Genomic DNA, 25531 nt, shown 5'->3' with positions numbered 1-25531 from the left:
AAAATAAAATGTAAAAATAAACAAAGAGATAAATAAATACAATGTAGGCCATATGCAACAAACAGACCAGATAAATAACATTGCTATTCAATACATAAGGCTTTATCATGTACAAAATGCTAAATTGTAATATAATAATTAGTTATCCTATTATGAAAACAAAAAGAGGCTTTGGGAACTGAAAACCAAACCACTAAACGTCAGAGGCCACAGTCCAGCTCCAGATCCTATGCTTTTTTCAGTAATAAATCTTCTTATGTCTTGTTTGCTGGGCTATTTCCCCACTGTGGTACTTCTGAGGATTTTTCAGTTCTAGCTCATTTGAACAGTGCTTCTCTGAAGAGTTCCTTGCACAGGGCTGTCTCTTGCAGCAGAAACGGACTTTTCTCAGTTTCTGGGTAAGGATCTGCTCCGAAGGGCCCCAGTCAACATGCAGCCTACGAGTGCTGATCTGGTTGCCGCTAGAGAGCAGAGAGGAGCACATGGATGACCACTCACCGGCGTGCCGAGGGCCTTTCTGGCCACCCTCTCTGACTTTTTCCTCTTGTTTCTGAATTACAGCAGCCGCCCCCGTCTGCAGGGGACACAGTTCAAGACCTCCAGTGGATGCCTGAAACCACTGAGAGTACCAATCCTATATACACTATCTTTTTTCCTATACATACATACATACACACCTATAATGAAGTGTAATTTACAAATTAGGGAGAGTAAGAGATTAAAAACTGTAACTAATAATAAAGTACAATTATAACAATATGCTGGAATAAAAGTTATGTGAATGTGGCATTATTTAGCGAAACAAGGGTTACCTGAACGTAAGCACTGAGGCTCGTGACAGTGGATCTGATAACTGAGACCAGTACTGAGCGGTAATGGCTGGAGAGCACTTCAGGTGTGGAGACGAGGATGGAGGAGGATGGAGCAGGACAGTACGAGATTTCATCACACTACTCTAAACAACGAGCAATCTAAAACTCATGAATTATTTCTAGAACTTCCACTTAATATTTTGGGACTACAGTTGACCACAAACTTCAAAAAGCACAATGGCAGTTACGGGGGGCCTCCTGCATTTCTTTAGATTTCTTTCCCCAAAGCACAGACCACTGCTTCACAGCTTGTTAGCAGCCGCTTCCTGTTCCTGGCAATGTATCCGGAGAACAATTCTTCCATTGCCATGCCTACTTCAGGTGAGGATTTGCTGCTGGTTTTTCTTAAATCATTGCTGCTGTTTGTTTTGCATTTTCTAACTTGTCAGACGTTTGGTATGAATGAGTATGGAGGTGTTTTCAACCAAAGCAGAAGCTGTGCATTTCCCCTCACTGGACTGCTCTCAGACTGCCTGGGGTCGGCAGCAGCCCCACGCTTGCCAGACTGACCAACCATTCCCACTGTTCTACCCCTGCATCAGTTCTCCACGTCTGTGCTTTCTTTGAATCCGACTCCTTTCCCTCCCCTGTTAACATTCTGCTCATATTTGTGCGTTTAGTTAAAAAGTTAAAAACTCTATGAGAAGTACTTTATGTCTGATGAAGTTCTTTGGTTTTTATAAAAGAAATCTCTCTTCTATTTTAGCATTTTACATTTTCTAAATAGCTACAGTTTCTACTTCACTCCAAAAAAGGATTTCAGATGGCTTTATTTTTATTTTTTTAGGTGGCTTTAAAGGGTTTTCCTCCCATCTGGAATGTGGACTCATTCAGATTAATCTCAATGTGTATTCACAAATCCAAGTTAACAGTTCTCTAGACCCAGTCACCTTACAGCACTTGGGGTGCTCTCATGGAGTTAAAGTAGTTTAAAAAGACATGTGTGGGGGGGAGGGGCAGTGGGGGGAATGGTCTTCAGGAACTACTATAAAGGGCAAAACCAAGGGGGAGGGTGGAAGCAAGGGAGGGAGGTGGGTTCGGCTGGAGTGGGGTGGGAGTGGTGGGGGGGGTGCAGAAAACTGTGATTGAACAACAATAAAATAATTAAGAAAAAAAGAAATGTGGAATCTAATCTCTTTTATAGCATTCAGTGTCTATGGACCATTTGCTAATAATAGTAATAATAATATAGAAAGTGTGACTACATCAAACTAATAACCTCCTGCAGAGCAAAGGAAATAATCAACAAAAAGGCAGCCTGCAGAATGGTAAAAATATCTGCAAATCATATATCTGATAAGCAGTTAATACCTAAACTATATGAAGAATTCAAATAAATTGATAGCAAAACTAACAAACAAATACTCCAACTGAAAACATGGGCAAAGGACCTGACGTTTTCCCAGAGACATACAAACGGCCAGCAGGTGCAAGAAAAGGTGCTGGACATCATTAGTCACCAGGGACATGCAAGTCAAAACCACAGTGAGACTCTACTTCACACCTGTTAGAACGGCGGCTATCAAAGAGACAAGAGATAACAAGTGCTGAGGAGGACGTGGAGAAGAGAGAACCCTTGTGCATTGTTGAGAAGAATATAAACTTATGCAGCTACAATAGAAGACAGTATGGAGGTTCCTCAAAAAATTAAAACTTGATCTACCATGTAATCCAGCAATTCCACTTCTGGGTATACATCTGAAGGAAACAAAATCAGTACCTCAAAGAGCTATGTGCACCCCATGTTCACTGCAGCATCAGTCATGGCAGTCGACACACGGAAACAACCTACATGTCCATCGAGGGATGAACGGATAAAGAAAACACGGTGTTTATGTACAATGGAGTATAATTCCGCCATAGAAAAGAAGGAAATCCTGCCATTGCAACAACATGGACAAAAACAAATACTGAATGATCCACTTATATGTGGAACCTAAAAAAACCAGAACTCATAGAAACAGAGAGTGGAACGATGGATAAAAGGGGCGGGGGGCAGGGGCAGATGGGGAATGCTGGCTGAAGGGAACCAAGTTCCAGGTACGAGCTGCCCTGGGGAGCTAGCGCACAGTGTGGTAACTACAGTTGATAACACTGCACTGTATCCCCATCAGGCTGGAAGAGCAGGTCTTATCCACTCTCACCACACGCACACGGTGACTATGTGAGGAGATGGACGTGGTAAATATTTCACTGCATGTATATTTAAAAATCATCACATTGCACGCTGTAAATAGATATAATTTTGTTAGTTATACCTCAAAAAAGTCAGGAGAAAAATAACACAGGAAGAGGGGAAAGCATTTTAGCCTCTTCCTTATTGCTATGAATACCCGAATGATATAATGTGACGGGCCTCCACATGGTTGGTCTTCACGGGCATGAATGTTTTAACGTGCTCCTGCCCTGTGCTCTGATATCACTGTTTCTGCACTACTCTGGTTCCACCATACAACCTGACTACGGCGTCCTGAGCTGAATGTGACGATGCCTGTGTAAAGTTGTGTTAGAAGTCTCTCAGAGGGAGGTAAGTGAGCCCTGAGAGCTCAGCCATGAGGCAGTAACAGTAAAATGCTGTCAGAGATTCTGTGAGCTCGCCAGGTAGGGGGCTCAGGGGCGCGTGCCAGCAGGAAGCAGGGATGCACTACTTACAATGCGGGTTAGATCTTCCCGATACCACCGGGGAAGGGCTGGACAGGGGGAAGGAGCAGCTGCCCTCCTGGCCCAGGGCCACACAAACTGGGCATTTTACATAATTTTACCTGCCCAGGGGCCCCAGGAAATAGGGGCTGTCACATCATTTTCAACCAACAATTAAGGCTTGGGGAGGTTAAGTAACTGGTCCCAAATGATAACCTACTATTTTTAAAAAGCTGGCTTTGAGCCCTTATCTGAACTCTAAAGGTTAAGCTCTTCCCACACTAATTGCAGCCTCTGTCAACTAAAGGATTACGAGTTTTTGTGCAGACTACAGGCATACCTCTAAGATACTAAGGGCTCAGATCCAGACCACCACAAGAAAGTGAGTACTAAAATAAAGCGAGTAATAATCCTTTGGCTGGTGGAGGATCTTGCCTTCAATTTGTTAAAACAACAACAACATCTGTGAAGCCCAAATGAAGTGAAGTGCGATAAAATGAGGTATGTCTTCGCTATAAAGTCCTATCAGTAGCCTCCAAAATCGTGAGGACTGGCAGGAAAACCTTCTTGTGCTAGAAACCAGGTAACAGGTAATTTTTAACATGTAGGGCAATGGCTTAACACCCCCTAGGAACTACAGGCAAGGGGAAGTTGCAAGCTGCCCCAAAATACAAAATAAAAACAGCCAAAAAGTATGCATAACCAATATAACTGTAGTAAACAAAGAAATGGGCATTTTAAATCTAGCTGTCATTTTTTACCAAATTGACAAGGAAAATGTTAACATGATTAGGATTCCTCGAAGTCTGAAGTGGACGAGGGGCAGGGACACTTTCATACACCACTGGTAGGGATGCAGGTGACAGTTACTGCCGAGTTACCAGAGGTTGTATCCAGAACATGCTGCATGTGTGCACATCCTGTGATGCGCAGTTATCCTGTGTCACTAGTCGCCAGGTGTGTGACCTAGTGCTCATCCCCATATGGCAGACTAGAGAATGCAGGCCTCCTGCAAAGTGCAAATGCAGGGAAATAACTGAGCTCCAAGACAGCACCACCGCGGACCACTACGTGGTCATGAAAAGCAATGCAGACTCTGTAGTATCTATGAAAATTTTAAATGCACATACTCTTGTAAGAAATTTGATATGATTTAAGTGACCATCAACAGGGTATTGTTTAAATTAAGGAGTACCCATATAGTGGACAATGCAGCCATTCAAAAGAATTAACTCCATATGGAAGAAAACTGACTAATCCAAAAGACTCACTAGGTGAACAAACCAAGTACAAATACTGCTACCACTTGTGTGGAAAGAAAAAAATGAGAAATATGTTTCTAGAGACACACTGTGACTGCGAAGAAACTGGTGACAGCTGCTGTAGGAGAAAAACACTGGGCAGCAGGGAACACGGCTGGAAAGGAAACCTGCTTCCCACATTTGTACCTCTGAATTTCCTACTGTGTGCTTCTCTGTCTTGTCTGTACTTCTCTAACTTTCTGCCATGAAATACATTACTCCTACAATCATATTAAAGCATTGCTTACACAGTTGCATGGGGGAGGTGACAGGTGCATTCATTGCATGATACATCATATCCTGCATCAGTGTAAGAGGAGAAAATCCCAATACAGATGGCACAATTTTTTAAAAGACTTTATTTATTTTTAGAAAGGGAAGGGAGGGAGGAAGAGAGGGAGAGAAACATCAATGCATGGTTACCTCTCATGTGCCCCCCAGTGGGGCACCTGGCCCAGAACCCAGGCATGTGCCCTGACTGGGATTCGAACTGGCAACCTTTTGGTTTGCAGCCTGGTGCTCAATCTACTGAGCTACACCAGCCAGAGCCACATGGTGTATTTTTGTAAAAGGAAGCACTGAAATGATAAGCCAGGAACTAACCTAATAGTTACTAAGAGGTGGATATAATGAGTGCAAGGAAGGATCAACGTCTAAGCTTCTTTTCATGGTGTTGACTACTGAACCCTGACGTGACATACCTGAAAAATAAGGTAAGTCAAAAAATGGGAAGATGTCATCCAACTGGAAACAAACTGAAAAAAGGAGCCCATTGGGCAGCAAGGAGACACCACTCAAAGAAAATCACCAGACTCTGCACATGTCCCTAAAACATATAAGGCACATGGTCTAAGAGTAAAAGCAAATGCAAGCCCAGAACAGGCAGATCTGAGGAAGCTGATAGCAGACTGGTCGCCAGCAGCTTGCAGGGAGACAGGGAATGAGAACTGACTGTTAGGGTGTGGAGTTTCTTTTGGGCGTAACGAAAATGTTATTTAATTAGATAGGTGTAAAGGTTGTACAACTCAGTGAATATCCTAAGAACCCCTGGACCATACCATTTAAAAAGGTGAATTCTCTGGAGTGTGAATTTTATCACAATAAAGCTATTTTTAAAAGAATTACAAAAAGCCCCAACTGGTGTGGCTCAGTGGATTGAGTGCCAGCCCGTAATCCAAAGGGTCACTGGTTTGATTCTCCATCAGGGCACATGTCTGAGTTTTGGGCCAGGTCCCCAGTAGGGGGCACTAGAGAAGCAACCACACACTGATATTTTTCTCCTCTCTTTCTCCCTCCCTTCCCCTATCCCTGAAAATAAATAAATATTTTTAAAAAGAATTACAAAGAAATCTTTATTTAAAGCTTTGCTGCTAACAGGAATACTGACTGGTATTATATTTTTTTAAACTTATTTTCCATCCATTTTAAGATAAAGCATAAGCCCTGGCTGGTGTAGCTCAGTGGATTGAGCAAGGGCCTGCGAACCAGACAATCGCGGTTCAATTTCCAGTCAGGGCACATGCCTGGGTTGCAGGCCAGTTCCTGGCAGGGGCCAGTTCCCAGCAAGGGATGCACAAGAAGCAACCATACATTGATGTTTCTCTTCCTCTCTCCTTCCCTTCCCCTCTAAAGATAAATAAATAAATATTTTTTAAAAAGATAAAACATAAAATTGATGTTATTGTAAGGAAGCAAGACTTTTTCACAAAAGAGCTTAAACAAAAAGCCCCTGTGATATTAAATTTTATCTGGATATTTCAAAATGAACTTAAACTATCTATTTCATGGATATAGGTGTGTTTTCCTCCCTCGGCTCTGTCCCCTGAAGGGGCCTAGAAACCATGTCAGTAAGCAGCAATAAACATACCGAGTGCCCAGGCCTCAGTTCAAAATTCCATCTCCCCACAAAGGCAGCAAGGCCCCTATGAGCAATGGCAGGTCTGGGCACGATTTAAAAGGTGAACAGGGCCAAAACCAAGAACGCAGGCAAGACATGTCCCCGGGATGCAGGAACCCTCCCTGGCCAAATCTGGGATAATTTCAGCACAATAAGAGTAAAGACTGAGTTGATAATACACAAAGTAAATACAAACCCTTAACTTGGTAGTGATATTGGAAAGAAATAGAGACAGACAGACAAAAAATCCCTTCTTCAGCCCTGGCTGGTGTAGCTCAGTGGATTGAGCGCGGGCCTGCGAACCAGAGAATCGCATTTCGATTCCCAGTCAGGGCACATGCCTGGGTTGCAGGCTAGTTCCCTGCAGGCCAACTCCCAGCAGGGGACACACGAAAGGCAACCATACATTGATGTGTCTCTCCTTCCCCTCTAAAGATAAATAAATAAATAAAATCTTTAAAAAAAAATTTCCTTCCTCAAAGAAGAGTATAAAACTAGTAAATGTAAAAGAAGTAAAAAAATGCGACAAGTACAACTTTGCAAGGATCAGCGAAATGTGTGCAAAGGTGAAGCCCACCAAAGGGTGACGACGCTGCAAGGCAGAAGGTTGTCGGGAACCAGATACAGACACCACACATTACCTGGCAGGTTCTTAATATTCATGAAAAGATAAACACCCTACAGCAAAGAGACTGTGGCCATCACCCAGCCAAGCAGTCAAACTTAACCTTACCAGTCTGACAGCCTGACACTGCGTTCCCAGATGAAGCCCACAGCACCACCCAGGAAGTGCTTTGGCCGAGCAGGTTTAACCTGAATTGAATAGCCTGGAGCCCTCACTTCCAGTTACAGGAAATACCAGAGACAGAAGAACAAGTTAAACAACACCACAAAGAAAGAGACATATCCAAAATGCAGGATGTTAAAAAAAATGGCCTAGTTTCTTCAAAAAGTCAATGCTATAGCGAAAATAAAAGGAGAGAGACAGTTATAGTGTAGAAGCCTAAACAGAACAGTGGAATATAATTCAGCCTTAAAAAAATAAGGAATTCCTACCCTGGCTGGTGTGGTTCAATGGACTGAGTGCTGGCCTGTGAACCAAAGGGTCACCAGTTTGATTCCCATTCAGGGCATATGCCTGGGTTGTGGGCCAGGTCCCCAGCAGGGGGTGTGTGAGAGGCAACACACATTGATGTTTCTCCCCCTCTCTTTCTCCCTCCCTTCCCCTCTGTCTAAAAATAAATAAATAAAATCTTTTAAAAAATAAGGAATTTCTGTTACACTCCACAAGACAGTTGAACCTTGAGGACATCATGCTAAATGAAACAGGCCAGTCACAAAGTGGTAAATGATCCCACTGATATGAGGTACCCAGAGCAGTCAGATTCATGGAAACAAAGCAGGATGGTGGTTGCAGGGGCTGGGGAGCGGGAACTGGGGACACGCTCAGTGGCTGTAGATTTCAGTTCTGCAAGATCTGTTACACAACAATGTGCACATAATTACCACCACTGAACTGCACACACAAAAATGGTTAGCAAAGTAAATTTTGTTATGTGTTTTTTACCACTGTTTAAACTATTTTTAAAAATTTCTAAAGCCTGAGAAGACACACATTCAAATGCAACACGTGAACCTTCATTGGATCCTGGTCAAAAAATAAAGCTGGAGAAATTGACACATGGGTTAGATAATTGATGATGTTACAAAATTATTGCTGACTTTTCCGGTGTTTGGGCTACGTAGGAAAGCATCCTTATTTTTAGGAGTTTTGTGCAAAAGAGAATTCATGATGACTGAATATATTTTCTAATTGTTCAACAAAAGTAATGAAATGTATGTGCGTGTGCAATCTGATACAGAAAAAGCAGCAAATATGGAAAGACACTAACAACTCTTGAATCTACGTGGTATTACAAGTATTTCTCTGAACTTCTCTGTATGTTTGAAAGTTTGTATAACATTAGACCTGAAGAGTACATACAGGTTATTTGTGAGGAGCATTTCCCTTTCGGTTTACTCTAAATCTGGTTGAAATCGCTTTAGTTGATGAAGTTCTGATTACTATCCTTGTCAATTAAATCTGGCCTTAGAGACCCAAAGACAGAGGAAGATCAAACTGTTTCTAAGTGTTCATACGGAAATTTACATTTCAGTCTGCATTTCCACCACACAAAAACATTTTTCAGGTGGGTGAAGAAGCCAGCAAGCAGCAAAACTTAAACAAACCACCCCAGAGCTACACTACAGGGAAGGAAGCTGGTGTTGGGACTGGGTGAAAAAGGGGCGGGGTAGGCAGAGGAATCCCGCAAATGTGATTCAAAAGATAAAACTGTTATAAATGGGAAAGGGAGAAAGAAGGTGTGAATCTTGGAATGCCAAAAGAGAAAGGCAGAAGAAGTCCACCAAAAACACTGACAGAAAAGAGTGTGGGGACACACAAGAAGAGAGAACAGGATATAGAGAAATACCCCTGTGTGCTTTTAAGACCAAAAAGAAAAGAGTAATTTAAACCCAGAAGTAGGAGAAGCCCATTAGGGCCTTGGGGAAAGGGGAGCCAGGGAAACGGGGAATCAGAGACGTGGGGTCTCACACTGCGTGCGGAGCAGCCTTTAACACGGGCTCACCAAGCAGGCAGCAACACAGGACTACAGAAAGCACATTACCTTAATAGTGATGTAGTTCTTCAGTGATTTGGACATTTTTTCTTCTTTGCCTTTCACATGCAAATGTCCTGAAACAAAAACAAAGTAATTCATTCTGATTTGGGTGAGAAGAAAGGGCCCTCTCCGCCCGAGCTGGAGAGGGGAAGACGGTGAAGTGGGCACTTCTCCAACAGATGCCCCAGCCACAGGACACAGACTACAGCTCCCTCGAGAACATGAAGAAAACGAGAAAGTCTGCATTCTCCAATAGGCAAATACCCTGTATATGTGGATATAAGATTTCCTCAAACCTTCCCCCACAGTGGAGCCTCCAGGAAGGTGGGACGCACAGCTGTGCCTGTTTGAGGTGTTAGGGGCACCCAGCCCCACGGTGGGCCACGAACAGGAACCACTGCTGACTCTGAACTCACACAGGCACAGGAGAACCGTGACACTCACAGAAACAGTTCACCTTTTCCCCCTTCCTGTGACTTAGAAACAATGATTTGGCTGACTGAACACCTGAAGAAATAACAAATCTCTGCTTTTACAAACCAGACACCAGGCTTCAAAAGCTTGTTAACAGATGTTCAGAATTGCAGAGAAGGACTTGCATGATGAATCAGATTTTCTGTTGCTAATGGATTTCACAGATTTATCACCACCTTGGTATACTTCACCCCATGTATGTGAAAGGCCAGAGGAAAACCAAACCCCTGTTAGGAACTTCTCATCACAAGCCTGGAATCCACCCTGGGCTGTACTCCTACAAGCTTCACTGCAAAGGGAGGGCCTGTCCTTTCCTAACAAGATTCTTCGGCTTTTTCTGGCACAACTTTAAACACAACACTTGGTTCCAAAATGTGTCTTCCAAAAAGAAATATCTATGTAATACTACACATGTCATAGACAACAAGCACAACTACAATTTCTTTAAGTTGACAATATCTAGGAAATGGCACATCTAACTAGTTAACTCTATCTCCGCCCATCATGTCACCAAAACGGCATTACTGTAGAGACCTGTGCACCTGTGTTCACTGCAGCGCTGCTCGAGGTGGCCAGCACGGGAACACAGAGACCTAGGTGTCATTCGTCGGGGGACTGGATAGGGATGAGGGGGTGCACACACACAACGAAACACTACTCAGCCGCAGGAAGGGTCAAATGGATGGACCCTGAGAACGCTGTGCTAAGTGAACTAAGTGAGGGAAAAGGACAAGAGCCATGTGATTTCACTCCAATGTGGGATACGAAACAGAAAGTAACAATCTCATAGACACAGACAACAACAGTGTGGTGCTTACCATGGGGAAGGGGGTAGGAGGAGAATAAAGAGGGTAAAGAGGGTCCAGTATACAGTGACAGAGAGTAGACTTTGGGTGACGAGAACATGAGGCAATATATAAATGATCAATTACAGAACAGTATACTTGAAACTTAGGGTCGAGTGCCTTATCAGATGATAAATGTCATAACAAAACACAGCAACGAAACCCTTCCCCATTCCCACATTTAAAGGTAAACAAAAGCTGCTGTTTTGTGATCAAACACCTCATTATGAAGTATGAGTATTAGTTCTCTTGAGTCACCTTTTTGATCCCTAGATCCACAATTCACTGGAGGGTGCCCTGCATTTCATGGTGTCCACAGCAAACCACAATCCATCAGGAGCGTTACCTGATGAAGTGTCTGCAGAGGGGTCATGCTCTCACTTCCCAGGCAGTAAATATGGTGAGAGTGAAAAAACTGAACCAGAATCTTCAGGCTTCTGTCCTTCTGTTTAGAGAATCTGCCCAGCAAGGCACATTGTTGGCAGAAACAAAGTGGATTTTGGCTACTGCTGAGTTCTATCTGGGGAAATGGAATACTCAGTAACAAACAGCTCGTACGCCAGACAGAGCATTTCGGCCAGCTCTGCTTCTTTTCAGACTACTTTAAGGCAGTACAGAAAGGACTTGGCCATTGCAGAGAACAGAGATGCTTGTTCCTGGGGCACCCGAGTTCACACGGGGAGGGTGGGAACGCCTCCCAGGAGACTCAAGAGTAAAGGAGACACTGCGGTAAGTGCCCTTCGCGGTGGGCAGCGGCATCAGTTCACCGCCATGAAGGGGACCCAAGTGAGCCCTTACTCCAGACTGTAAGCAGCCTACCGCATATTATAAAACTGGAGCGTCTCTGCACTTACCATAACTTCCCTGGAAAATCCTAGTTTGCTCAATTCAAGTATTTGTATTAACAAATACTGTTTCTTAAAGAAATAGTATTTGTTAATACACTGTGTTTTAGATGTTGATTATCTTCATCTCCCAACCCTGTAGCTACAAAACACCCTTTATCTTTCTTCACTTAGCTGTCCATTTTAAAAAGGTCATAAAACCAGTCTGTCATTGCTCCATGACCTCTGTCAAAATTTGGACATATGAGTCTTCCCGTGCATCAAAGGAAATCCCAGCACTGCCATGTTCAAGGATGCTGCTTGTTTCACAGTCTACTTCTGAGAACAGAAGGCTAGCCTTAACCAACTCATTTTTAAACATGAAATGAGAGGCAGTGGTGTCAGAGGACGACAGATACATATGGTGACAATATTATAGCTCAAAATTGGCATATTCCTAATAGTGATTACATCATACTATTTGAAGTGCCTTAATAGTTTTATTAGAAAAAACTTACATACAACTGCACTGTAAAACACTTTCCATATTTCAATTCCAAAGAGGCAGACTCATTTCCATCCAAGGAAATTCATGTCCAACTGACTGAAATTCGAAAACAATTTAGGAGAAAACTCCAATTCTTGGCCTATTTTAGCAGACCTATGTGTTTCCAAATGCAGCTGTTTCACAAATAAAAGATGAAATTGACAGAACTGAAATAGAACAAATTAATCTGAAGTCACTACTTACCAGAATGTAGAAAATAATTTCCCCATTGCTGGCACTGATGAAAGACCTCACACTGTGCAATTTCATTTTCATGATGCGGAAAAGCTAGGTCTATCCCACCTGAATGGATATCCAGTTGACTTCCAAACACCAAACTGCAAGACACAGCATACAGCCATGAATTAATTCAATGAAACACCATGCTTCTCCAAACCACATCTTATATTGAACCCTTCTGGCCTTTGTGCAATGAGTAAATTAAATGAATCCCAATTTTAAATCAATATATGTGAAAATTTAACTGATGCAAACAAAAACTAAAATTCTGTTTTTACTTCTTAAATCCCTCATCCAAAGATTTTCCTTTTACTACAGACACTTAATTCATAAAATTCCTAATTCACAGCTTTCCCTCCTAGTAAACAAATTTAATTCTCTTTGTTCTAGATATACAGTTTTTAAAAACTTACAAAATTACCTTTTCTTACTTTCAATAGGTAAAGTTTAGTGGTTTTCCAATTTCAACAAGACAAGAACTATAAAATCAAGAGAATTTTTAATTTGACTTTTGAAAATAAAACTATATTTAGTGCTCATATTTGCAAAATGCGTTAACAGAATTCAAATCCATGCAGTTTGGCTGTTGACAGTTCCGCTCAAACACTACGCCGTAGAGCCTGGAAAAGCTCGTGTCCTGCACAACGGCACACTCTAACCAAGCCGATGGGGACTTTGGTGCTGGCCAGACCACTCAAAGCCTGGGCACCTCTCACCAAAGCACCTGTGAAAACTACCCACAGCAGTGTGAACCATACAGGTTCACTAGCAGCTGCTTTAGGAGACATTAAAAATGCAAAAATCTGCCCTGGCTGGGGTGGCTCAGTGGATTGAACACCAGCCTATGAACCAAAGGTCATCTGTTTGATTCCCAGTCAGGGCACATGCCTGGGTTGCAGGCCACTTCCCAGTAGGGGACCCACAAGAGGCAAACATACATTGATATTTCTCTCCCTCTCTCCTTCCCTTCCTCTCTAAGGATAAATAAATAAAATCTTTTTAAAAAATCTATCAGCACAGTGGAAATCTTGGTTTGTGGGGGTTGGGGAGTTGAGGACACCTCCCCCGGCCGACAAGCAAGGCTGCCAAGCAGACCATCATGAATTTCCTAAAAATGGTTTAAAACAGACATTTTCAAAGGTGCCACAGCCTCACTGAGATCCCTTCCTGCTGAAGGCCGACTCTTCTCACTCTGGCTCCTGGATCCTGGAAAATCTGCACACACACCAGTCACGTTTTAGCTAAGTGTCGGTAAGAATCGCGCTGTGGCTGAGCCGGTTGTCCGTCATCCTGCATCCTTAGGGATGGCTTTTAGAGACTCTCTTATGGTCCTTGAAATTCACATGCTATGAAGGAGAGTGGGAGGTGGGAGGGCCTGGGACTGGGTAGGACAGCATAAGGGGCCTCATTTGGATCGAGGGATTCATTTTCACGGAGATCCGAAGCAAATATGACGATGTTAAGGTTTAATAAAGCGAAACTGTGGGTCCACAATTTAACTTTACTCTTGTCTGTACATTAGACCTTTTTTAAAATAAGAGAAATCTGAGAAGAAGAAAAGTCTATATTCATTATTTAGATTCCAACAAAATAAAATATTTAATGGTAACATTAGGTTTAAAGTTAAATGTTCTGTATTTGCTTTAAAGTAACCAATTGAATCTAAAATTAAACATCTTTTTACAATCCAATGTACATCCCACATTGCTGTCGACCAACGATTTATAAATGCACATTAAGTGGTTATATATTTATGTATGACCGAGAGCTGCACATAGCTGCTTGCTTGTTTTTAATGAAAAGTGGGACCCATCCTTCATAGCAACATGCAGGCTTGATGTCTCAGGAATTTGGAGGTGTTTCTAGATGGCCACATAGAAATCACCAAAGGCGAGGGCAACAGAGGGAGATGCGGTGGAGGGGAGAACACCTCCTGGGTCTTAACCGGAATGAACGAAATTTGGATGGACAGGTCATGGAGGATGAGGCTTTCTACCTGGCAGAATGGCGTCAACCTATGTGGGGCTAAAAATGCAACCAGTGTGGGGTTAGTGCATGGGACAGAGTGGTCTTGTAGGAGATAATCACCCTTGCTAACACACACATTTATACCCAGCCAGGAAACAGCGCCAGATACAACTAATTTGAGGGTGATTGGGTTGGTTGATCTGAAAATTGGTGGTGTGGCTAGAGGTTTGAAATGTTCATCTTAGGCATGCTTTCTTTATGTTTCTAATTTTAAAAACTTATTATAGCTCCACTGTAAAAATACTATAATAAATATCTACAATGAATTGAAACATATGAACTATATCAAAATCTATGAGTTAATACTTGGCTGGTGTGGCTCAGTTGATTAAGTATCAGCCTGCAAACTGAAAGATCGCTGGTTCGATTTCTGGTGATGCCACAGGCCAGAGTTGCCAGCCAGGTCCCCAGTAAGGGGCATGCAAGACGCAACCAATCTATGTGTCTCTTGCACATTGATGCTTCTCTCCCTTTCTGCCTCCCTTCCCCTCTCTCTAAAAATGAATAAATAAAATCTAAAAAAATAACCCCCAGATCTATGAGTCAATCTGATACTTAAAAACCCCTTATCTTCCCTAACTGGTGTGGCTCTGTGGGTTGGGCATTGTCCTGCCAACCGAAAGATCACTAGTTTGATTCCCCCAGGGCACATCAGTGTTTCTCTCCTTCTCTTGCTCACTCCCTTTCCCTCTCTCTAAAAATAAATAAATCTTTAAAAAAAAAACAAACTCTTACCCTCACAAACAGGAAAGACATACACAAGGTATTTGTAAGAGCAAAATACTGAGAACACCAAAAAGCTCCTCCTTAGGGTACTAGCTAAATGAGCAATGTTTAAGCCACACGCACGATGCAGCACCATGGAGCCAGGAGACAAGTAATGAAGAGCTCGGCAAATTGACACAAGGGAATTCCGGGAGAGATCGCTAAGTAAAGAGAGACAGAACAGCACAGCACATGCAGTGTGCTGCCTTCTGTCACTTGCGCGCGCGTGCGCGCACACACACACACACACACACACGGGCATCTGGCCGCGGGCAGACTCATGGATAGTGCCAAAGGGGTGTCTGCAGAGGAGATCAAGCAGAAAGTGGACAAGGCCCCAGCACAGATGCCACAACCAGAAGAGAGTTGTTTCAGAGACCAAGGAGAAAGCAGGGGCATCAGGCTGCCTGTCACTGACCCGGTCACTGGTGACTTCGGGAGATCAGGGTCAGTGGGGATACCTGGGTTGACAGCTAGGCAGTAGCAGGTCACATGTAGATGGTAACAAGAAGCAAACAAAAAAGAGAGTTGCTGGAAGGGGTCAAGGTCAGAGGAGGACCTGTGTTTATGGACATTCCTGAGACACAAGCATCCTGAGCATGGTGTTGCTGGGGTGAAGAGCTGGTGGAAGGCGCAGACTGAAGGCTGAGAAGCCAGAGTGTGGAAACTAGGGTTGATGCTCAGTGGAATCTGATCAGGCTATGAGGCTAAGGTTCTATGGACTGAGAGAGCAAGTAAAAGGAAGGTGGTTCAGTCCCCTGTCCCCGAGGCCCTCAGCCGTAGGGCTGGTGTTCCCTGAACCCACCTCGGCAGAGACGAAGGCAACCTGGAACTGGCCTGTGGGTGATGGGAAATCAAAAACTACTCCATAGAGTGGGCTTTCTTACTAAAAAGCACAAGTAATGATGGAAAGATAAAGATGTCATGTTTTGTGCACCCACCCAGTTAAATGTTCACTGATTTTACAGAGAGAGGAAAGTAGAGAGGGAGAGAGAACCATTGAACAGCCAACCCCATTCATGCCCTGACCAGGGATTGAACCTGCTACCCAGGCTAGTGCCCTGATTGGGAGTCAAACCCAACAGCCCTTAGCGGTACAGGATGACACTCCCACTAACCGAGCCACTGGCCAGGGCTTGTTTCCTTTCTTATAGCCAGTCCCAAATGAACGCTAATCTTTCTTCCCAAACTACCCGCGCTTTGTCTGCATTGGTGCAGACTAAACTTGCCCCATCTGCACCCTCTGCTGACCACGTCAGGCATTGCTGGAGCTTTCACATCACAAACACAGGAAGAATCCAGGAAAATCTTACCTTGAGATGGTAGAACATTCAATATGCCAGCCAGGCCTTCCGTTTCCCCAAGGAGAAGCCCAAAACATCTCCTGGGGTTTAGCTGCCTTCCATAGGGCAAAGTCACTGGCATGCCGCTTGTCAGAATCACCTGCCAATAACAAATGGTTGGTCAAAGAGGGAGAATCTAGAATGGACAAGACAAACCAAAATCCCACAAAACTGAAGCACTGCCCAAAGATTCTGTTCCTTCTTATAAGGAACGTCACATTTCTCACTCGTATGTTTTTTCTTTCCCCACATAATGTCTAGAAGGACTACTAAATACTTGTACCTAAAATAGGCCAATAGCATGAGGCCTACCAGCAGTGAGGTCAGTTTCAGTAAGTAGAATAATGACTAAGTTGAGATTTCAAATAAACGCATAGGGATGCTTCTTTCTGAGCACTGTATTTCCATTCTTCCTTAGTCTGTCTTGGGAGAGAGCTGCATTTATCAGTAACTGAGTTTGAGTAACTCTTCTAAAGAAAAAATTGAGACCAAAAAGGAAAATTGTCAGAATATCAATCACTTTCAAAGAGTAAAGAGAATCAAACAAGAAAGTTTAGGTTATTGTTGAAGGTCGTACAATGAGCCAGTATTGGACTCTCTTTAAATTCCAAAACTTGGAAACAATCAAGATCTCCTTCAGTCAGTGAATGGATAAAGTGTGATACATCAGATAGTGCAATAGTATTCGGTGCCAAAAAGAAATGAGCTACCAGGCGTTGAAAAGACACGAAGAAACCTTAAATGCATGTTTCACGTCTCCGAAATCAGCCACGAGAATGGGAGGATGTGCTGTCTCTAGGGGGAGGAGCTAGAGGACCAGGCGGAAGCGGGGAGGAGGCGTGTCGCATGCCATGTGACCTTGTACTGTACAAGTTTTCTCTATTTGAAAAAGTGCAGTTAAAGGTAAAACATAGCTGTGATCAACTGTCTGTACCATCACTGCCCCTGAGGGAGTGAGCACTGGGAAAGCAGAAGCTGAGTCTGTGCTCAGGCCCCGCAGAGCCTGAGACGGGAGGGTGAGGGTGGACCCACCTGGCTCTGCAGCGGGACCAGGAACCACACCAACGAGCTTGCCGTACTTGTCTCCTCGTGACTGCAGATCAAAGTAGACATTGCCTGTTTTATAAAGGTAATTACGAGTCCATCATTTCTCAGTCTTAAATATCAGCATATAGTAAGCTTACATATAAGCTTAATAACTAAAAGGAATTAGAATTTAAACATCAAATATGACATCTGGCCTTCCTTTGTCACCCTTTACTCTATTTTAAAATCAAAAGTAACACTAGCAGCACTCTGTTTCAGAAGCATGCAACTGGACACAACACAGACGTCCAGATGTAGAAGTGACAACACAGAGTAAGTTCTGTGTCAAATGCTGAGGCAATTCTTTCTAACAAGAAAAAGGAAAAGTGGGTGTTATCATTGGCCTGCCTTCAGCTCTGGGCTTCACGTTACACACAATCAACAAAGAAACCCTTTCCTAACTGGACACCCTCCAAGACTCCTTTTTACTTAGGTTACACACAGCTCCACACTCAAGCATTCCTGTGGCTGCTCTTTCACTGAAACGCATATGGTCCACGTTTTTAGACCGAGGGTGCATGGTGACCTCCACCACGAGGTCACCACAGAGCCAGCAGCAGCCAGCCCTTGCCACTTCCAACTATGAAGTATAAGGAGGCGGCACAGGGAGGTGGTGTCATGGCTGGAGCTCTGGCAGGAAGACAGTTGGGCCGGAGCTGCAGCGGCTGCTTGGACAAGAGACCCCAGGTGACCCAGTTCCGCCTCATCCCCTCAGAGCCCTTCCTCGGAAGGCGGGGCTTATCACAAGCTGCGACAAACTGCAGAAACAGGGAGAAGTACTCTGGGATAAGTCAGAATGTAAACAACACTTGAAAATGCTTTAAAAGTGAAAGAAACTAATGCCTTTAATGGAAGAATGAGTTTCCCCATTCCTTTGTTTAGGGGGAAACATATCACTTTGGTGTCAATTTGCTGAACAAATTGTTTCCACAAATAGTTCAAAGACCAAATTACAACCAAGCTTTGTAAAACTGTCACAAAGTCCAAATTAATAGAGTTCCAGTAAAATTAAATTTACTTTAATTATATTTACCATTATGAAAAACTTCCACGAAAGCACAGTCATAAACAGCATTTTTTCCTAAAGCATGTGAGAATCTCTAAGTTCATGAACACGAATCAGTTTACCTGGGTTCTGTGTCTTACTTCAAGTTACAGGACAGCAGGAAAACAATTCCTGTATTTCTGGAACCAATTCCAGTTCAGTCACCTAAGCCCTTTAAAACAAGTTTTTCTTAGAAACAAAATCTAAATATAGCAAATATGAGAAAGTAACAGATTGCAAGTCCTCCCTTAAGCGTGGACTACTGAGAAAGGCAACATATGTTGCCAGGGGCCAGGGGGCCTCTCACGTGTGTCCTATGCTCTCAGGTAGGACCATGAAAGACAGGTGCTTACACTCTAATAATCCCCATATATCGTCTCCATTTTCACGCTTTGTATTTCGTTACTACCTTACAGCAAGCATTGTAGTGCCTGAACACTCCCAACCCTGGGCTAGGTCCTCTAGCTGGTTATTCGCTAAGAGCAAAGGTTTTTCTGGCCCAGGAACTGAGAAAATATGAATATATTAACAGCAGCTGAGGCTGTTATCCATCCTATGCAGTTCAGATCTCAAAGCTGAGAGCGTGAAGTTCACTTTCAGCTACGGGCAGTAAAGAAAACTTCCTGGGAGAGAGAAAGCTCTGGTCAGGGTTTGTGGGACGGCCAGGATTTAGATTTGGGAAGAATGACTGGAAAGCAGGAGGTTCGGCTGAAAACCATGCCTCGTTGTTGAGGCAGCAAAATGCCAGGATGCCAGTCTTTCCCCGAGGCCACCAAATAAAAGGCAGCAGCCCCCAAACCAGCTGAGCTCTACCAGAAGGAAGTGACCACGCCAATCCCAAAGACAACTGGCCCGGTCAGCCTCTGCCACAAGTCCACAATGAAGGGAACAAAGTGGGGACTGTCTCGAGGAGCTGAAAGGGACACAGCCACGTGCAGTGGGTGACCTGAATTAAGTCAAGACATGGGAAGGCAGGAAACCACAGGATACGTGTGAAGACGTGGAGAATAAGGGATGCTGTTGCGGAACCGCCCGCTGTCTCAGGTCTGATAATGGTGATGTCTTTTATTCAGGGATCGCTGTGGAAGTGCCAAGTGCCCCCAGTGTCAGGATGCCCACAGCTTTGTTTCACTGGTTCACGGAAAACAGCAGGCCCACCCAAGACGACTGACTAGGGGCCAGGCTTCGACAAGAGTGGGCCTTACAGGCACTGCCACTGTCCTCAGCTTTAGTTATAAAAAACTGTAAACGGAGTTGAAAGAAGACCCAAGAACACCCACACACCTACCCTCTAGAGCCAACCACTGTGAGGGTTATGCCACATTTGCCTTATCTAGCTCTCCCGATGGTCGTCTCTTTCCGTGACTGTGGTGAATATTTTTTAAAGAAACTGATGCTGCTGTTTTTTGCAAAGACAATAACCGTAGGGAAACCTCACAACATTTTCACTGTAGGAATTACATCGAGAGAGACAGTAAAACATTTGGCATATTCAAACAACTCATAAATGTGTGTCCAGTTTTTCAAAGTCCTATCAGTACTACCAACAACCAGGGTTTATAAAATAACCCCCACCTTCTGCTGTTGAATAGGCGTGCCCATTAGCAATTATTCCTTCAATGAAAGAAATGATCTGAGGAATATTTTCAGTTACCCTCAAGTACACTGTGGGTGGAAGAACCTGAAAGAAAGAACGAGATGACTGTCTCCAAAGTTCAAACGGGTAGCTCAGCCACAACTGGCTTCCATTGTTCCAGCTTCTTTTCTTCATGGTAAGAAGAATCAACAACACCGCACTTTACCTTCAAGGCTGCCATAGCTTGTTTAAAATCTTCTTCATAGAGATTGGCCAGAGAAGCAGGTGATATCTTCATCTGCAAAAAGATTAGGTGAGCCTATTAGGAAATGTGGAGTATTCACAACAGAACCACGTGGAGGCACCACTTAGCTCCCGCGTGGGAGGGCTGGTTCACGTGGCCTCATTGTGGCTTGGCCTCAGTTTGGCATGACTGCTCACAAAAAGGGCATTTAGTGGAATCTAATGAACAAACTGAACTAACTAGGAAAATGTGGACAGACTCATAGATGGAGAGCAGGATGACAGCTAGAGGGTGGGGTGGGGGGAGCTTAGGGGATGGAGGGACTGAGCAAAAAGGAAAAAGGACTCATGGTAACGGACAGCAGTGTGGTGATTGCTGGCGGGGAGGGGGCACAAGGGGACTAAATGGTAATTGAAAAAACACAATAAAGATTAAAATTTTAAAACAAAATGCCTGGAGTGCCCCCGCCCCCAACACACACACAAAGGGTATTTAATTCTAGGTAGTCAACTTATTCTAGTAGCTTAGCTACTGGTAGACTAGCTACTAATCAAAAAGTTTTGTTGACCCTGTTTTCTGGTCAAAGAGAAAAAAGAAATAAACAACGTCATGATTTCCATTATATAACTCAAAACAAAACCTTAAACATATAAAAAACCTCTGTTTTAACCCTGGGCAGAAAGCTCGGTTGGTTAGAGCATCATCCCAATATGCCAAGTTGCAGGTTCAATCCCCAGTCAGAGCACATGCAGGAACCAAACAATGAATGCACAAATAAGTAGAACAACAAAATGATGCTTCTCCCTTTCACTTCCTCTCTCTATAAAATCAATAATTTTTGATTATTGATTATAATTGATCAATAATTTTTGATTATTAAAAGTGGTTTTCAAACAAACCTGTTTTTCTAGAATAGGGGCAGTCAATAATTTTTGATTATTAAAAGTGGTTTTCAAACAAACCTGTTTTTCTAGAATAGGGGCAGGCCAGATCAATCTATTGTACATAATAACCAGACACTTGAGTTTCTATTCTGTAACTTACTCCTCAGGAGGCAAAAGTAAATAAGTCAAAAATACATGAGAGAGGAAATCTCTAAGAAATATTGAAAAGCCATAGAACACATGAATATAGAGATTGTGATGGGTGTTCAATCCCACAGGGCCACAGCTGGGCTCCGGGGGATGGGCAATACCCTGCCATGAACAGGTGTCGAATTCTGAACACAGCAGGTATGGGGGCACGTACCTGCTGCCCGGGACCTAGAGGGGGCTCGCACCAAAACTAGGCTTACAGAAGTATTCCTTCCTTTCCAGTGGAAAAACACTCCCAGGACAGAAGCACGACACACTGTGAAGTTATGAGGCTAAGCCCGACTTCCTAGTTGTTGAGCCTGCGAAGTGACCTGTGAGCCACTGGAACTCAACCAGCATCGGCAGCACCTGCTTCGTGCTGGGTCCTCCTCTTCCCTGCTCCTCCCTCCCGACCTTGAGAAATACAGCAACCGTGTTATGAGGAAGAAATTCCTGCTCCAGAGTATTAGAAACTTTCTCAAGTGAAACAGCACCTTGAAACTACCGCCTCCCTAGCTCAGGGCCCCGAAGCAGCAATCATCCTGGAAACTGAGGCCAAGGAACATGTGCTGAAGAAAGAAATCTGGTGAATGAAGTGCTGCCACCGCAGTGTCTTTTTGGCTGTGGGTCTTGGGTAACCCTAAACCTCTGTGCCTTAGGCTTTCTTGGCAACATGAAAATAATCCCACCTAATGATCCTTAGATTGCTATGAGGATTCAGCATGCAAAGAGAAAGTCAACGCTGTGAAGAGGGAAAAAAACACATTAATATCCCTATTGAAGAGATAAAACACCTAGCATGCACCCAGATATAGCCGGTGATCAGCACATATTAGTCCTTTTCCTGTGGCACAACTTTGTAGAATTCAGTGTTATTTTTCACTTCAGAAGCTTCAAATACTGTGCAGTTTCGGACCTAATGGTCAGCTTGTGTTTAATTATATGTAGTTTTGTTTTCTGCACAGGAAACTCTCTCCCAGGGAATGTGAATGACATAAGGGTGCTCAGGACTGGCCTCCCTCCCAGAAGGCAAACACTGCCACCAGTTGTGTCGGGAGCAAGACTATGGTCATACACATATTTGCACCCTCTTCTGGAAATGTAGCACTTTCCACACTTGGCCTACACCTGGCTTCCCTCTCTAGCAACAACGTTCCAGCCCTGTCCACACAGAGCACAAGGAGCCACCACCTTCCTTTCAAAGGCTCCATCCCAGACATTTCAGGAACTATTTACTCACAAGTCCTCTTCAATTACTCTCCCATCTCTTACTGAGACAAGCATGACCACACACACACATCACTGCCACAGGGGCAAATCCATGAGCTATAGACCTAGATGTGAAACCACAGAAGGTGTTTGCTAACCACTGCCAACTAACTGCCTTCTGCAGAAGGTGCGCCAACCCGAACCTGGCCTGCAAAGCACACAGGTGTCCGTTACCCACGTCCTAACCTGCACGGTGACAGCAAATGTCAAGATTTTATCAACATGAAGGCTAAAAAAATGCTTTCTCATTGTAATTTTATTGTAATTTGTTCTTTTCTTATTTTGAGTGAGCTTGAACATCTCACATGTTTACAAACTATTTGTATTAAATGATTTGTAATTACCCACACCCACCCATGTTTCTACTGAATTATAGTTCTTTTCTTACTGATTGTACAAAGTAGTTTTATATAAAAGAAAGCAGCCTTTTATCTTTGATGTGAATTTCAGTTTTTTTCAATCTTTAAACTTTATGGCTATTTTATGGCATGTAGAAAAGTTTATGTTAATATTTAGCAGTCTTTTATATTTCTCAGCCTTTTCCCACAAATGGCTTCTGGGTTTAAAAACAAACTTAGGAAAGCCTTCTCCAATATAAGGCTATAAAAGTGCCCTGAGGTTCTTTTAGTAATTTGTGGTTCCATTTCTTTTACATTAAATCTCTGACCTGCCTTGAATTTAGTTGTGAGGCGTATGTCCAACTTTGGTTTATTTTTTCCCCAGATGGCTACCCAACTGTCCGTCAATACTTTCTACTGAATAATCCATCTGTTCCCCACTGATTTGAAATATCATCTTTATTATAAAACAAATTTCCATTATTTATCTATTTCTAGACTTTCTAGTGCGTTCTATTATCTGTCTATTCCTGTATCTATCTGTTCAGGAACATGTAATTTCACAATCTTCGCAGAGACAGAGAGCAGGTTGGCGAATGCTGAGAGACAGCGTGGCACGGAGAGCAGGAGGGGGGACAGCAAGGGACAGCAAAAACTGTCAGGGGTGATGGATGGAGATGTTCACCATCTCAACACTGAGATGTGCTCACAGGTGTGCAAGTGTTAGCATGCTGCACACCTCCTGTGCACTGTATGCAATTGACTGTGGGTCCATTCTACCTCAGTAAAGCTGTCCCCCTAAAAAGGAAAGAATATGTGAAAACAAAAAAATTGTCTATAGCTTTTTTTTTTTTTAATTTTTTATTTATTTATTTATTTATTTTTTAGAGGGGAAGGAGAGAGGGAGAGAAACATCAATGTATGGTTGCCTTTTGTGCCTCCCATGCTGGTAGTTAGCCTGCAAGGAACCGGCCTGTGCCCTGACTGGGAATCGAACCGCGATTGTCTGGTTCGCAGGCCCGCGCTCAATCCACTGAGCTACGCCAGCCAGGGCTGTCTATAGCTTTTAAAATATGTTTTAATATTTGGTAGGACTACTCCCTTTTCAATACTCTTCTTTTACAGGCTTTTCCTGGCTATTCTTATATTTTGCTATCCCATCTGAACTTTAGAATCAATTTGTCTAGTTCTAAAATGGGGGAATAACACCGACACACACACACAGTTAAGTGACTTATTGAGTACAGTATTGCCTGAACAAATAACACACGTGGCTTCTCTAGCTCACACGGCACAACCCTGGAGGACAGGGTTCAGAAATGTTCATGGGTGACAATGAATTGGACAAGGGATAACATCTATTGCTGGCCTTGGGGGAGAGAGAGAGAACCATATTCTAAAAGTAAAACTTTTAAACTTTATTTTTAAGCAGCGGATCACAGCTGTTCTCTTTCACTTTCCAGGAAAACTACAGGAGGACGTAGGGGCCGCAATGGAGTCCTCACCCTTGTTCATCCAGATCACTGTCCAGTGGTCACCAGACATCACCCTTGTCACCAGACATCACTCCAGGTCAGCTCTCTCCCTGGCTGGACGGACCCTCAGCTCTCAGCAGAGTGTCCAGCCCACCTCTGGGAAAGAAGGGCAATGTAGGCCAGTGTTTTGAAGCACAAAAAGAATAACTTTGGCTCAAATAGCTTTGACATGTTTATTAAGATTTTCTTAATACAAAATGTCACTGTGCAAATACACCATGCCTCTTAATTCTTATCCCCCAAATCTGCTAGCAGTTTTTATTCTTGGCAAACTATGAAACTGTGCCCAAAATTAAAGCCAAGGGAGTGATTAGGAAAAGTGTAGTATCATAATTCAAAATATTTTAAAAGCAAGCATTAGAGCAGATGGTATGAAGGATATAGCCATCAGTAAAACAGCTTGCATTAGATAATAAGAATGGCCTGTTTGCTAGTTACTAAAAAACAAACAGGTGTTTTCATAGCCATGTGATTTCAGATACATGGTTTACCATCTTAAAGATACTATTTTGAGAACAAAAACACCTATTCAACGCCATATTAGCATCTTGCCATGTAATAAATACAAAAATTTTCAAGTGTCAAAAATTAAGCACTCTTTTATATTTAGGATCTTTAAACCAACTTTACCAAATTTTCATATTCTGAGTATCATAAAAACTTTTGAAAAAGATTTTATTTATTTATTATTTTTTGAGAGGGGGAGGGAGAAAGAGAAACATCAATGTGTGGTTGCCTCTCATGCGCCCCCTACTGGGAACCTGGCCCTCAGCACAGGCATGTGCCCTGACGAGGAATTGAATTAATAACCCTTTGGTTGGCAGGCTAGTGCTCAATCCACTGAGCCACACCAGCCAAGGCTATCTCTAAGAGATTTCCTCTCTTAGAGATTTTTTCTCAACCAGGGCTATAGAAAAAAATTTAAAATA

The 25531-nt window shown here is 43.2% G+C and overlaps 1 protein-coding gene across 1 annotated transcript in view; it reads right to left on the bottom strand.

The window, feature by feature from the left end:
- The window catches only part of CARS2 (cysteinyl-tRNA synthetase 2, mitochondrial), a 47880-nt gene that overhangs the window by 11238 nt on the left and 11111 nt on the right, over positions 1–25531 (bottom strand). The window contains exons 4-9 of the mRNA XM_037038363.1: positions 20370–20441; positions 20143–20248; positions 17469–17552; positions 16407–16536; positions 12265–12398; positions 9377–9444 (exon numbers count right to left, since the gene is read on the bottom strand). Coding sequence (XP_036894258.1) covers positions 9377–9444; positions 12265–12398; positions 16407–16536; positions 17469–17552; positions 20143–20248; positions 20370–20441 — 594 coding nt within the window. The remainder of the gene's footprint in view (positions 1–9376; positions 9445–12264; positions 12399–16406; positions 16537–17468; positions 17553–20142; positions 20249–20369; positions 20442–25531) is intronic.

This window comes from Sturnira hondurensis, unplaced genomic scaffold, assembly GCF_014824575.4.
Source record: "Sturnira hondurensis isolate 20B ecotype Veracruz unplaced genomic scaffold, ASM1482457v3 Scaffold0024333, whole genome shotgun sequence".
Taxonomy (NCBI): domain Eukaryota; kingdom Metazoa; phylum Chordata; class Mammalia; order Chiroptera; family Phyllostomidae; genus Sturnira; species Sturnira hondurensis.
The sequence above is the reverse complement of the archived record's forward strand: the minus strand, read 5'-3'. Positions and strand labels throughout refer to the sequence as shown.